Source organism: Scomber japonicus, chromosome 9, assembly GCF_027409825.1.
Source record: "Scomber japonicus isolate fScoJap1 chromosome 9, fScoJap1.pri, whole genome shotgun sequence".
NCBI classification, from domain to species: Eukaryota; Metazoa; Chordata; class Actinopteri; order Scombriformes; family Scombridae; genus Scomber; species Scomber japonicus.
This window is the reverse complement of record NC_070586.1, coordinates 18,269,988-18,285,654: the sequence shown is the minus strand read 5'-3', so window position 1 is coordinate 18,285,654 and position 15,667 is coordinate 18,269,988. Positions and strand designations below refer to the sequence as shown.

General features: G+C 42.5%; 1 protein-coding gene across 1 annotated transcript; it reads left to right on the top strand.

Moving 5' to 3' along the window:
- Nucleotides 1–4: 4 nt before the first annotated feature.
- ndufaf2 (NADH:ubiquinone oxidoreductase complex assembly factor 2) lies at nt 5–15,447 on the top strand. Its single transcript, XM_053325917.1, has 4 exons — nt 5–186; nt 11,602–11,691; nt 12,786–12,826; nt 14,550–15,447. Exons 1-4 carry the CDS (start codon nt 72–74, stop codon nt 14,790–14,792), a joined length of 489 nt encoding a protein of 162 aa, XP_053181892.1. The 5' UTR covers nt 5–71; the 3' UTR covers nt 14,793–15,447.
- Nucleotides 15,448–15,667: the final 220 nt, after the last annotated feature.

The window sequence follows — 15,667 nt, the reverse complement described above, 5'->3', positions numbered from 1 at the left end:
ACAGTGAGAGGGCAGCCAGTTTACAAGGGACACCAAAAAACACCAAAAACCTTCGTGCTATCCTGTTAAACATGAACAGGGTTGCAGGCGCTTTACGCCGAACCTTTGGATTAATACGTGAACACGTCGGGACAGATCATCTGGGAAATAAATATTACTTTGTCCCTGAACAGAAGACATGGACAGGTAAGTTAAGCTTTGCTGTGCTAAAATTAGCTAGTTTGTTTATAGTCTTAATCCTCGTACACTAGTGGAGATAAAAGGCAGATTTACTACTTTGTTCTTACCCTGACACCTCACTATCTCTACTGGACGTGGCTCAATTCATAAACTGAGCTGCTGTCATCCCTTACTTTTACTAGCAATTGGTAGTTAATTATCATTAGGGTTGGGAAGGTTACTTTGTAAATGTAATAGGTTAAAGCTTACTGGTTATACCATTTAAAATGTAATACGTAATGTAACTATTTTAATTACTTAAAGTAATGTAACTTATTACATTTGATTATTTTTCTAATTTTCTAGCAAATGTTTTCAACTGTTAGGGTAAGTGTACCCATTAAGCACCAAAATCTAAGTTCAGGTGTTTTTCATGGATACTGACATGATTTATTAAGGGAGATCTTTTCTTATGAAGTAATATGTATATCTTATTTGAAAAAAAATAATTAGTTCATATAGATTTTGAAATATAGAATATTTTATGAAAAAAGTCAAAAGTCAGACATGGGCTGAATTGGTACTGTGACACCATTTAACCCCATGTGTGCGCCAAATAAGCCCACGTCATGGTTTATTTACAAAATATATATTAAAAATTGATTTCAAATAAATAAAAACAGGAATATATGTATTCAGTAACATGTTAAAAGGAAAAAACCCTTCTGAGCAAAATCTTAAAGGTCTGACTTCAGACCCATTTGTAATCATCATTTTCATCAGTAACTTTAATTTAGTTACACATTTTTGTAACGGATTACAGTTACATTTATGTTGTTCCGTTACATATAACTAGTTACTCCCCAACACTTATTATCATTGAAAAATCTTAAAGGTCCCCTCAAAACATATTTTAAGATGTATATGAAATACTCCACTTTAAAATAATAATCTGTGTCTGACATGATCAAAAAAAGTAAAATTGTATTGTTGAAATCTACTACTGCTAAAATATCTACTCCTTCACCCTCATTGAAAAATATAGACTCTATGAATATGCAAATATTTTCATTTTAGAAGTTGAACTGCTTCACCTATAAAGTCCATTCTCGTTATATGTGAACTGGAGGCTTCAAGTTTCCACATGACACTTGTCTGAATTGAATATTGGATCAAGATTAGCCTCCAAACTATTTAAATCAGCCTTGTAGACTCGCTCTTAAAAACTTGATTTTCCAGGAGCACAGAGAAACTTTTCACTTTCAGCAGATGAATTTGAACAGTCATCTGATGTCAAAATCTGCACATACATTATTCTGCACAGTGAAACTCAAACATTCAATTGTAGAGACAAGAAGAAAAATGAGTGGGGGCTGGGTCGGTGGAGGGGGATTTAACAAAATATCTATATATTTTGCACACATTTTTCTGCTTCCATGTGCTTCTCTGGATATGACATTACCTTTACCCTTTCACCCTTGTAATATTACAAGCTTGCCACTAGATGGAGCAACCGGCTCAATAAGAACGTTGTCATTATAGAGTTTTTAATAAGATTTCTTATTTTGCATTTCTTGCAACTCACTGCAGTTAAGATTTTACTGATATTGGAAGTAGAATAATGTGGCTGTAATTATCACAGCTCCATTGTCACTGGCCAACAAAGAGGAAAAACTCCTCCACTGCTGTAGATGAAATGATTACTTGTCTGTGATGAGGATTTAGAAGGAGGTCATATATCCCTACTGAGACATGGCAGTGCTACAGTATGTAATGCTCAAGCCAAGCAGCAGAACTGTGTCATTGTGGGCTAATCCATGGTGGGATGCCAATGGTGTCCTTCACACCGACTCTGACAGTTAGAAGGCCAAGGACATGCTTTCCGGGTTCACTGAGTCCTTCTCCAGCTGCACTGTCATTCCCGGCAAGTGTAAATATATCGAAGACAGATAAATGTTGGGGTGTGGGCCTGATAATGACCCACCTCAGCAAGGGAAAGGAGGTTTGATGACATCCTACCACAGGGGCCTTCCTTAATTTGGGGAGATGCTAATGTAATTGATCACTTTTATCAAATGATAACAAAAACATATTGTGGAAATTTCCAGTGATCAAATATCAGACCCAGATCTGCACATGGACCTGTTTTGTGTAAAATATAGTGATGCACTAACTGTGCTTTAATCCTGTCTTGGCTAGTTTAATTAGCACAAGGCTAAGGCTTGTAATTCCTATTCTCTTTACCTCTTTAAATCAGCTGGGGTCCTACTGCGAACTCAGACCACAGGTCAGGGGTCACAGATCAAAGGGTATGGCCTTTGGCTGCCCCAGACATGGCACTGCTGTTAACCAGTCATCCACTTTTGGCTTATTAGTCACAAAGGGTTAAATATCTTGATATTTGCCAGACTTATTATGCCTGACTCTAATTTCAAATACTGCATTTGTCTAATCTGGGAACTATGTTTTTTATTTATTTATTTAGCCTTTATTTAACCAGGAAGTCCCTTGTGATTAAAATCACTTTTTCCAGAAACAAGGAACAATTAAGAAACATAGAGCACGTTAAAAACAGACGAGAGACAACAGATGCATAATACAAAATCCAGTTTAGGAATAGCTCTATTCAGTTCAGGGTTTTTTTTGGTCAGAGCTTTGAACTCTCCCAGGGAGACAATATTATTAAGCTGTAGTGTGTTCTGGAGGTTATTCCATGACCAGGGCACAAAATAGGAGACAGCTGCTCTATCAAGTTCTGAGCAAATCCTGGATATCTGGTAGAGCAGCCATCTAGTGGAAAGAAAATCATAGGCTAACAGTTGTTGGAGAGTGATAGGAAATTACACAGATACAAAGGGAGTTTTCCCAGTATGTGAATAAAAACATACAAATGTTGATGTCTCCTCGTGGTTAATAAAGACCAGATAACCAGTTCATAAAGTTGCACACAGTGACAATGAGTTCACCTGGGGATCATTTTATCCCACCGGCAAATACTTGTTTTTGTCTCCCTCTCTTGGTGCCACATTATACAACCTAGAAGTCATCATTTCCTAGTACACGCTGAACATAATTCATACTGAACATACATTACAAGGATGTAACCAGGTTGTTTTAGGTTTGTTTGTTTTGCTGGAGAAGGACCCACCTCTGGCAGGTTGCAAGACAGGTTTCTTTCTGACTGAACTTGACATTGCGCCTCACCTTTTTCTCAGCAGTTTGTGGGCAAAACATGTGCCCACCTCATATTTATAATTCATTACAAGGCTGCTCCTCCACCCCTGGCTGTCAGACTATTCAAATGAGACATCACAGAAGCCCATTTTCTAGCACGCTACAGGCTACCATCCTCACTGTCCAATCACAATGAGTGACACTGTAGAGAGGCTAGTTGGCCTCATAAATGCCAGACAGACTCTGTCTCTCTCTCTCTCACACACACACACACACACACACATACACACACACACACACACTAATACAGTAATTATTAACAAATAGAAATATATGGCGCACACATTTGCCTTTTTTTTCCTGCCACTCACCCCGTCCAGCCTTGTGGAAATAAAGCAGATGCATTATTCAGTCCATATGTCTTGCTAAAGTGAGCTCTTTTTGATCTTAAACTGATAGGCCAAGCGTGGGCTCAGGGCCTTAAGGCATGGACCGCAGGGCTTTCCACTGCAGCACATGAGTAGTGGTTAAAGTAGGATGAGGAGTCTCTCTACTCCTCCTCTCTCTCTAGTACTCGGTCCATCCCTCTCTACCTTTATCCATGCTTTGCTGATCCCATTTTCTACCTCTTTCAATCTGTTAACTTTAGGAAACTGGGGCGTAAGCAATTCTGTGTACGCTATGTATGAGGATGTTAGTCGCTAAGACATAAAAATAAAGGCAAAGCAACCTCCTTGTTTTCTGTTGTTCTGCCCTGTCTGATTTCAAAAACCTCTCCTTACATTGACCTCTTTATTTGCCTCCAGTTAGTCCTTCCTCCCCTTGCCCCTCCCCTTCATTGCTGCCACTCGATTTTCCTCCTTTGAAGCCATTCCAGTGAAGATTTCTATTCAGAACATTAGAGTAGTTCAGTAGTGTGGAGGGTTAGGCCCAGCAGAGAGCTCTCTATCCCCCATCTCCTCAGATGCTGCTGCTGCTCTTGTGCCTGCACATCAAAATGAATAGGCCTCGGTCTAAAGTACACGCCTAGAGAGGGAGAATCTCTGTCTCTGCCTTTAGAAAAGGTCCAACTATAGAGGCCTACTGTGTGCTGCTGCCCCATAGAGAGAACTGTGCTGTAGGCTGTGGAGCCCCAGTGATTGTTGTCTATGGCAAGGCAACAAGAAAAAGCCACTGGCAATCTGGCCACTGGTCTTTAGAGGGTCTTTGCCTTGGTGTTGGCTCCATAAAGCTAAATAGAGAATCTATATTCTTCTCTCTCTTTCTGTGCACGCTTGTCCCCCAAGCCCAGCTCTGCCTTACACTGCATGGGGCGCCATGTCATGCTGCCCAGATGAAAGCAAAGCATTCTGCGGATGGGTTCATTCGTCTTCAGCAGTGGGTTTGCAGCTTTGACGCCTGCCTTCCCTCCCTTTATTTAGGAAGAGAGGCGCACTGACATTATCGGCCGCTGCAGGCACATTTGAAAATAATTGCCTGTATGATTGCTATTTTTCTTACCTCTTTGAGGAGGTGTAGCCTTTGTCTTGGAATCAATGGTTGCTCAATACTGGACAGGGGAAAGGCAGTTTCCTTTCATGTCTGAGTGAAAAGGATGTATTTTTAGCACTATTCACTTTAACAGTGTGTGCCATGCAGTTTTAATCTATTGGTCCTCTCCACTGTGTAGAGAATGGAAGGGATTCAGAGGTTCTTCAGAGGTGCGCCACGCTGTTGCAGAGAAAAGATGCATAGACTTGTCGTCCTATCACTATCCCTCTCTCTTTGTCTATTATTTATTTGATTCCTCAGCTCTGTTCTATGAAGTGAAAAAAATGAAAAGGCCTCAGTTCTGCTATTTCAGGATGGGTGACTCTAGGGACTGTGTGTGTGTGTGTGTGTGTGTGTGTGTGTGTGTGTGTGTGTGTGTGTGTGTGTGTGTGTGTGTGTGTGTGTGTGTGTGTGTGTGTGTGTGTGTGTGTGTGTGTGTGTCCTTGTGTGGCAAATGCACACTCAGTCTGTGTGTGCATTTGTATCAGCTTTGTTTTTTGTTTTGTTTTTTTTTTAAAAAGGAAGGAACAAAATTCTGCGATTGTGTGTGTTTTCTCTCCACTTCATGCCCTAACACACTTAACACAACAACAGATGGCTGTGTGTCATCAGAGCGTTGATTCAAGCCGCATATTTCTATGGAAAGAGTCACCGCGGAGAGAGACGAGGGTCCAAATGGCTGTTTATTCTGCCACAAGTCATCCCCAGGGTGTGATGAAGGAAGGTCTATCCTACAGTAGGACACCAAGTCAGTGTTTACTATGGAATGGCAATGTCCAGAGCTGCTACGGTAAATCATGTTAATTGATCAGCAGCTTTGCAATGCACAGGGTTTAAATGAAGGTTGTTTAATCATTATGGGGAACCAAGTGTGTTTAGCTCATCTTGTTTTATACTGGTTGCCAAGTGTATTTGTGTGTATGTGACGGAACATCATGGAGTGGCTTAACTACTTCATTAAAAAGGCATTTGAAAAGATAGAGACTGAAAATTAGATACAGACACTTTTATTTCTTATGGTGGAACATTAAAAATGGGCCTTGCTCCAATATGAGTAGTTTAAGCATTTAACAAGCCTATTAAACATTGCAGTATCTACAGAAGACCTGCATCTGAATACAATTCCAACTCCATCTGTCTCACAAACTACAACTTCTATATGAATGGGATTGTTTCTATCTCTTGCAAACTTATTTGCTGTTTGGCAAGCAATGACAGACAAGTTAATGGAGCCAAAAGAATGAAGACAGCAAAATAATCAAATTAATTTTTTTACATTTTGCCTAGATGTGAATCGCTGCCCAATGCACTCATGTCTGTGGTCAGATGGCCAGCGTGATGTTTTGACACCTGAGGGCTCCCTGTCAGAAACTCAGCCAGGAAGACTGACAGACAGACCGACACGCATGCAGACTCCGGGAGCTTGCCGCTGCTTATTCAATTCAGAATATTTTAATAAAGCAGACAAGCAGAGAGAAATAAAGCTAGGAATAAGGGAGGAAAGATAAGGCCGAGGGAGACTCACAGAGGGTGGAAAAGAAGGTGGGGTATAGAAAGTGAGTGACAAAGAACAAGGGGGATGCTGACATATGGGGTGAAATTATAGAGTGGGGGAAGAATAGAGAGAAAGAAAGTGAATGGAGGGTTTCTGACAGAAAGAGGGTGAAATGAGTGGGTGGAACAGGCAGACAGATAGAGGGGGAGAGAGAGAAGGTGGAGGTAGGTTAATGGAGGGAGAGAGCAGGGGGACTGAAGGTAAAATGGAAGGAAAGGGAAGGGGGTTGGATGAGAGTGATGGAGGTGAATAGAAAGGGGTGGACAGCTTGGTGTATGGACATCACACACATGGGCCTCAGAGGATCTGGGGTGGGAGGAGGGGGTCCACACCGCTCCACAGCCTCACAAAGGACGCTGACTTCCTGGCTCACCACGGTCCTTTTCTACAACCCATCAGGCCAGGAAGAGACTTCAAGAGGATGGGTGGTCTTAAGTGAGGAGGGGTATAGCATCCCTTCCGCCCTCAAGTATATCCGCGTTTAGTTAAAAGTAACACACAAGGGAAATCAGAGTATTCTTTTCAGCATGTTATTACTTCTATATGAATTATTCTCCTCTGTTCTGCCGTGAGTCGCTCAAGCCTCAGAGGGATCGACGGCAACAGGGACAAACAGAATGAGGGCTGAATAAAAAAACGAACAGCAGCAGCAGCAGCAGGCCTACTTTACGCTTAAGCTCCTCCTCTCACCAGAACTGATGCAAAACAACGACTGGCCTTTTCCCTGTAAACCTCATCCCGCGTCACAAGGCTCAGGGCTAATGGGTAACCATGGTTACAGGCCTCACACTTCCCCTCCAGTTTTTTCAGTGAAAGAGAATGGAGGGAGTGAGAGAGGAAGAGAGAGAGAGAGAGAGAGAGAGAGAGAGAGAGGGTGTCAGTATTGGTACCTGGTTGCCCTTGTATCACTGATGCTTATCGGATCACTCCATCTTCATAAAGCTGTCCATTACCATGCACGGATTGGTCCCCATCCTTCTTCTGCACACAGCTCAGCTGGAAAGGAATAAACTAGGTTCAGTCCAGGCTGATGGGCTTGCTGCTTCAGGATGGCTTTTTGTTCCACCTCAGTATCAGGCCTAAAACCCTCTGCTTTATCTCGCACAATTGTCAAGACTAAGAGAGCGTCTCTTTCTGCTGTCTATTGAGAGGAAGAGGTAGAACTGAATGTCGTGCTGTTCCAAATGGAGCTTTTGTCTGCACTGTAACTGTTCAGGGGCAGGTAGACATGGTGTTTCTCAGGATAGATGTTGATGGTATTGATGTGGTTCATCAGTTGGAGTCAGATTTTGTCCGTTTTTAAGGCTCTCTATACCTGGATGTTCCCCTGACATCTGCTTCTGTAATCAAAGCCGGAGTGCAGGAGAATGCTGCACAGCGAGAGAGACAGCACAAGACGCCCAGAATGACATTGTGGAGGTGAAAAACCTCTCAGGTCACCCCCAGCAGTACTCACCTCTGTGTGTGTGTGTGTGTGTTTGTGTGTGTGTGTGTGTGAGCAGGTGATAGAGTTTAGCAAGGTGTGTTCAGGGTTCAAAGAGCAGCCCTCGAAGCACATCACGTCTTATTCTAACGAACAGGAAGGATAGGCGTACCTGCCATTTGATTGGCTCCCAATCCGGCTGCCACGGCAACCCCTCACCCATCTTGCCTCCCTGTCGCCTCCCTTTCTCCTTTCCCCTCATCCCACCCCCCCGGTTCCTCAGCTAGGCTCACAGATGAGTCGCGCTCAGACAGGTGAGATGGGTTATGAATATTTATGCAGTGGGATTTCATTCCTCCTGCCGCTGGCCCCTCCCCCTCTCCAACGCAATGCTGCGTTTGTCCTTCACGGTAAGAGGCAGTGTCCTCGCTCCTGTCCCTCAGGTTAATCTGCCTGCTCTCTAGCCAGTTGTGTGTGAGTGTGTGAGTGTGTGAGTGTGTGTGTGTGTGTGTGTGTGTGAGTGTGTGAGTGTGTGAGTGTGTGTGTATGTGTGTGAGTGTGTTTGTGAGTGTGCGTGCGTGTGTGTGTTTGAGTAAGTAGGTTTCCCCTAGTGAGTGATGAGAAGGCAGACCTGTCACAAGGGGGCCCACTGAGATCGAGAGCTCCTAACACCTTTCATACCTCTCTGTCTCTGTCTCTCTCTCAGTGAAAGTAGCAAACTGAAAGCACTGTGGAGCAGAAAGATATCTTGCACCCATTTTGACTGTCTGTGTCAAGGATGCTATGATAAAAACACTGTGAGGCTAACATTAAGGCTTTATTCACCTATTAACCACTCAACATTAAAATCCATTTCTGTATTTATGAGTAAAAAAACAAGCATTTACCCCATATCGTTTTTAATGTTGAATTTCTCGCCTTCCAAATGTTTCTAGAATTGTGAATAAATAACTTTTGACTGAATTTTCTTTTGTTAGTGTTGGTCAATCAGAGTAAACATTTCAGGCTCTGATAACTTCTGATATGTCATCATCATTATTTGTGTTTCTTAGTGTTTGTTGTGTAATTTGACTAGCTGTAACATATACTGGTTGAAGCTTTGTTCTGTATATATCTGTTTTGTGTTTCTGCATTCCATATAATTGTAAAAAACGCTTTTTGACTGTTAGTCAGACAAAGTAAACTATTTTAAAACTTTACTTTCGGCTATGTTAACTTGTAGTTGACATTTCTCTTTTTTTCTTTTCAAAATAGGACTGCAATTACTGACTATTTATTATTGTTTGGTCAACAAAATGTCAGCAAATAGTTAAAAGTGCCTATTGCCACTTTTTAAAAGCCCATGGTTAATTCAAGAAATGAAAGCAAATCTATAGATTAATTGTTAGCGACAGCAATCGTTAGTTGCAGGCAGCTTATTGGGCTGAGAAATCACTATGCAAACAATGTGCCAGGCCAGCTAATTCTGTTATGCTTCATTTGGTGAAGAGCAGGCTGATGCACAGTGATTTCATTCGTTAATAAACCCAATGTCCACAAGTAACAAGTAATAAGTAACTTCACCAAACTTGGTAACAGTCTTACTTAATCTTGCACACTTTTTTCCTACCTCTTGCATCAGCTACTGTGAGGTCACCAGAGACTCAGAAAAGGGGTGTCTGTCTTTTGAACCTTTTCCAGCAAAAATGGTATTGCCATGGCCTGTGATTTTTTTTTTATTCTGCTATTGTCCCAGATCACCAACATATTACCAAGAGAGCAAGATTCACCCCAATGAGACTGACAAGCCTCCTCCCAATGTGCATGTGGTGGGAGGATCAGCCGTGTTTCATAAATATATGTACATACTGTATTTGTTATTCAAATCCAAGGATAAAAGCCATGGTGGAAGGGGTTTAGTCATGCTACAAAAGCAACAAGACAAGAGGAGCCATGTTGGAGTGTGACAGAGAGTAGAGGGGGAGATGCAACCTTACAGGGAGAGAGAGAGCGATGTAGACCGAGAGAAAAAGTGGGTGCCTCTCTTTATGCTTATTAGTTAGGCATTAGCTGTAGCTAAGCACATTGCTTGTGGGGACTGTGTCATAATTGTACCATTTCAGTCTGCTACCACCCACAACCAATGCAAATATGGATATGATCTGTTATAATTAGCATACCTGTTAAATGTATTTGTTAGTATTGCCTAGAGAAAACCGCCTTTTGTTTGCTGGCAGTTGTTTTTGTTCTGCTATCACAGGGGTTTTCTAGGAAACTATTTCTCAGAAGGCATTTTAAGGCATACATGTAAACAAAATCGCAAGGATCATAAGATCGCATTTTACACACTGGTAGGACTGCTATGCTGATAAGGTGAGAGAATGCAGTGTTTTTGTCAGACCTGGATAAAAATTGAAGCCGCAGACCTGGAGCCTGTGAGGCCCTATAGTGACAATCTAGTGGGAACCAAAGCAGAACCAAAGCAATACTAGCCTAATTAGCTGACCTGATTACTATATAGGCTGGATAAAGTATGGAAAGGAATCATCCTCATAAGACATAATTACAGAACAGCGCATGCATGAGGAATGTTTTTGCATTAATCGCTGCTCGCTTCAAACCAAACAAACAAACATGCACTGATAAGACACGAGCGCACACCAACTACACAGCTCACACTTCAGCACTCTACTTTTCGCGAGAGCCATCATTCATCCATCCCTGTGCCATAGCTATCTGTTATGGCTGAGGTAAACATTAAGGCCATCAGTCTGCGGCGTGCATGGAGGTGGTTGCCTCCATTTGTCCATGTCCAGTCAGCTGCAGAGAAACGGTGATGGAATCCTGACAGATTGTCTGTGTTTTGGAGCGTGTTGTTTTCCTTGCCCATCCATTTCTCTCCTCCTAGCCATGTTTGCCATGCATCATCACTCTCTTCCCTCTCTCTCTCTCTGTCTCACTCCTTCTACCTCCTCCCTCCTTGCCTCATCATTTCTCAGAGGGATGTGAGCGTTGGATGGATGTCCGGCTACCTGCGAGGAGAAAATTAATGAACACTGTATGAAGCTCTGAAGCGCCACACAAAGACAACACTCTCTCTGACTCCTTTTAATTCTCTTGCTCTCCCCTTTTCTTTTACCATCTCTCAATTGCACCCCGTCTACCTCCGTCTCCATGTCATTGTGTGCCAGCCAAACTTGTCTAATCAGCAGATTCAACCAAAATAATTGGCGGTGGCCTTGCTGCTAGCGAGCATCGTGCTGTATACAGATAGGGAAAGGAGCACTTAATATTCCACGCAGCTCGTGCCTCTCCTGTTCTCTGTGATATCTGACCTCTTTTGTCTCCTGCTCGGCTTGATGTTGATTTTGGAGGGCATTGTTAGCCAGAGCGCTGTGATTGGAAGAGGTTCCAGAGCGCTGTGATTGGAAGAGGTTGTCAGTGAGGGGGGCTGTGGTTGGTTGGGTTAAAGGGAGGCTGATTTGCATAAAGGCTTAGCCCAGATTTGGAGCCACTCAGCGAGATCTGAGGAGAAGGGCCCGAGGGCCACGAGGTAATCATCCATGGCCTGTCACAGCGCTGTCATCCCTCTGTGTATTATTTTTTGTGTGTCTGTGCTTCTGTCTGTGTCTGAGTGTCTGTGAGAGAGGGAGACAGAGAGCATTGTGTCTGCGCCTCTTTGTGTTTGTTTGTATTCCTTTGCGTTTTGTATGCATCATTGTCGAGCATCTCTATCTCTCTCATGCTCCCCCCTCACTTTTTTTTTTTTTTTGTTTCCCAGGAAGGCTCGTCCGTGCCAAGCGGATGGTAGAAGCAGCCAATCCTACAGAATATGAATATATGGAAGGAAGCATACCGATGGAGTGGGACGGTAAGTGTGGACTGCAGCATCACTCTTACATACTTTAACCATCACCAACATGGATAAATGACAATGTTAAACAAAAGAGCTATCCAACAGAGTACAAGTGCTGCACAAACAAAATAGAATAACAGATTCATGGCTGCAACTATTGGGGTCTAGGCTAATCCATTGATTTTCTTTTGTTTTTCTGTTTTTCATACTGTGAGATGGGGGTTGGGAAAAGCGTATTCATGAGTTTATCAAAGACGCCTTCTGCTGGTGTTATACAACCGTACCATAAAATAGTGTTTCAAATTTCTTACAACTGGATACAAACTGTTCCCTCTGTCTCAGCCTGGCTTTATCCACCTTAAACCCCTCATCCTGCTTCGCCCCATCCCTCATGCATTTTCATCAGCATGCAAATAAGAAAGGGATAAAAGAGGCCCAGAATCCCTGCGCTAGCTGGAGGAAGAGTTAGAAAATCTCTCTCTCTCTCTCTCTCTCCCTCTCTCTCTCTCTCTCTCTCTCTCTCTCTCTCTCTCTCTCTCTCTCTCTCTCTCTCTCTCTCTCCTCTCCCTCTCCCTCTCCCTCTCCCTCTCTCCCTCTCTCCCTCTCTCTCCCTTTAACCTGCTCTGCTGTGCAGCCAGCTCAGCCAAAATAGAGCTCCTTTTAAAAGGAAAAAAAAGATGACAGACAGACACAGCTCTACTCGGGAGGAGAAAGAAGGACAGAGGTATTGATGGAGAATGACAGAGTGTGTACTTTCAAATTCAGAGATCAGAGCGGATCCACGCTTCCTCTTCTGAGACTCAGTACTCAGTGGCCCGGCTCTGCCTACACTAAAGCTGTATTAGTCTTTTTTTTTTTGCGTTTATCATTTCTATAGCTTGGATGTTTTACTATACTCCATCTTTTCCCCATAGCTCACAAAGCGAAATGAAACAACACAAATGCTGGATAAAGTCCCTTGGTTAAGTGAGTTAACCAAGCGCCCAGAAACTCAGTGATGCTATAGCTGCAGCCTTTAAATATGACTGCAGGTTTTGTTTGTGCAGTGTATGTTTGTGTGGGTGTTCTCACTCTCTCTTTTTTTTTCCTTCTCTCTCCTCCTCCTCCAGCTTGGATCCGAGGCAGACGGAAGGAGCCCCCCTCCATTGAGGTACGCCCCCCCCACCCCCCCAAAGTCCCTGCTGTGTTGATGGTTGGACTCTGGGGGACTAGTTACAAGGGAGGGAAGAAGCAAAGAAAGAAGGAAAAGTCTTTGATTTGTTTCATCTTACACTTTCGAACTGAATCCAGGAACTTTGGGGGACAGGCTGCTGTTTAAAATAAACAGCAGCTGAAGTGCATTGATGGCGAGACGGAGAGCAAAGACAGCCTCCGAACAAGGGGCTCACTGACACAACGTCCTAGTTTACTTTCTGTTTTTCCTGTGTTTTTTCTCCAGCAGAATTCTGCATCTTGGCTTTTTGTGTTTTATTTCTGGCAGTCTCCAAGATGGGAATGGTGGTGAAGGAGTGTAGTTTTTCCCCTTGTGTACCTCTCAGTGGGTTTATTGCTCTTTAAATGTGAGAATGCTGGAAATGATTTGGCCAGTGAAATGTGGGTCTATAGGAAATCCCTTGGAAGGCCGATACCCAGGCAGCTCTCCCTCACTCTTTCTATTTCACTGTCCTCTCTGCCTGCAAGTGGCCAATGCCATCCCCTGCCTCTATTGCCAGAACATTCTATTCCAATTTTCTGCCTTGCGTCTGCCCAATAGCTGCCATCGACAGCTGGACAGTGTTGATGTGGCCAAGGCTTCACTCCCAGCACATTACCCTACCCCTTGTCACGCTCCCTCTCTTCCCGGTCCAAGCCGACATAAATTGATTGGATTAAATCCTGTCATTAACAGGCTGGAAAAGCAGCTCAGTATGTTTGTCTCCCTCCCCAAAGCGGGGCTTTTTGGCCATGGCTCTCCCCTCTCTTTTCCAGTCCTCCACTTCTGCCAACACACAACAGCATTATGCCCAGTCCTCCCTTCCTTTTTGGCTCTCCGTACAAGGGAGAGACTAACATCACTGGACACTAGCTGTAGCTCAAGTGGGTAACTATTCCACTGGTGAACTATGTCCGGGTTATAATTGTTTCCATGAGTTGGAACAGTTGTTTATACTGCAAATGCCTCCTGTCACATTAGTTTACCGATCCTTTCCAAACACTACATTTTTAACCAGGGTTTATTGGACCAATATAGGTTAACCAAGCACGCTTGTTCTTTTTCTAGTAAATGCCCTACTTCATTCTCTGCGGATACACACATTTGTTCCTGGAAGCTGCCCAGCGCAACTTTGTTTCTCTTCTACTTTTTTACTAGTGAGCATATGATGTTCTGCCTTTTACTTTAAGACAAAACAGAGGAAGTTGATCAAAGAAGAGAAATGATCACTGGTTCAGTTTTGCAGGACAGCTTTAAGGTTACAATAAGTAATCTTGTATTCACAGTCTTTTTTCTCGAATCTTAAGAAAACTGCCACCTCAGCACTTTTACTGCAGACCCTGATCTGTGATGTCTGGTGTGGGTGGGCAATATAATGAAAGAGGTTGAGATGATTTATGATATGATCAATATAATGAAGTATTTTGATTTGTCAGGTATTAAATGTACTGGATTCACCAAAACACGCACATTCCTTCCTGATTATTCCTGTATGGATTTTTTTTATTGATTTAACAATGTCTCAAGTCATTTTCCAGAAAAATGAGCATATCACAAAATAAATTGATATCATAATATGAAATTGATAGTTTTTTAACATATAATGCCCAGTAGTGATATATGGTATCAAAGACTACAACATGTAACGCATGTGTTTGCATCCTCCTGTGTGTTTATACAGGAGCTGCTGAAGAATGAGTCCTACAGGGAGCAGATAAAGCTGAAGGCCAAGGAGGTAGAGGAACAAGATCTGGCCCGACAGGCAAAGGAGTATGAAGAAGGTCTGGTGGCAACACCTTTAAAGACTACTGCCAAAGGCCATGCTGCCGCCACCAGCTTCGGCAAGGAAGAGCTCAGCGAAGACCCCTCAAGCACCGCGAACACATTCCAGCCCGGCTCCTGGTTACCAAACCCCAAAAAATAGATTGAGACAGCCCCACACAACGAGACTCTCCTACAGTGTTACACAATCCAATACCAAAACACTGAGATAAATACCACCTTTGTGAATCTGATATTTACTTTTTGTTGAGATGTTGAAATTCAATAGTAGAAACATCTTTCAGTTTAATACAATCCAATACAACACCGTAAATTACCAGAGAGAATAACTCAACTCCTCTCTGACCCAGTCTCAAAACATATTTGAAGTTCAACAAAGGAAGTATTATTGCAAGGCTGCATTAGATTATAAAGGGGTTTAAAATGAGACAGTATCATAATTTATCTTGAACCTGGCGCCATAAATGGCCACAATAATTTAATATAGCTGTAAGGTCTGTTAAAAAAGCAAAGAAAAACTGAAATGGTTGTACTTCAGAAGTCACTGGGTGCAACTATACACTGTAAATACACTGTATCATGTTTGAGATATATTGTAATAAATTATGGCTGTTTTAATTACATTTATATTGATTCCCTGTTAGTTAACTTATTTTACAGAGATGATTATTTGATAATGTTCCTGTTTGATGTCACAAATCATACTCCTAGACCCACGCCTAGTGTTTGAAACTCAAACTGATCAGAACTACAGACCTCAAGTTTTCAGCTACAACCAACAAAACTGTATTTTATTGAACTATCCCTCATTGAACAACATTTTTGACAGTATAAAGATGGAAAGAATTAGTTGTTGTGGAAAAATGTGTGTAATACTGTAGGAAATGCCGATATGTTGATAAGATCTCTATTAACTCCAAATTGAACTCTGCAATCAGTTCAGGGCTGAACATGGTGCAGTGAAACTATTCACATGAAATACTGTTAATAATGTTTCTGTTTATGATAGAGGTGGTG

Bases quoted from the DNA above. Each gene is read 5' to 3' on its own strand.
- ndufaf2 (XM_053325917.1), top strand. From the start codon at position 72: ATGAACAGGGTTGCAGGCGCTTTACGCCGAACCTTTGGATTAATACGT. The intron at 11,692-12,785 runs GTAAGTGTGGAC...CTCCTCCTCCAG, and splicing joins CATACCGATGGAGTGGGACG to CTTGGATCCGAGGCAGACGG. The intron at 12,827-14,549 runs GTACGCCCCCCC...GTGTTTATACAG, and splicing joins AGGAGCCCCCCTCCATTGAG to GAGCTGCTGAAGAATGAGTC.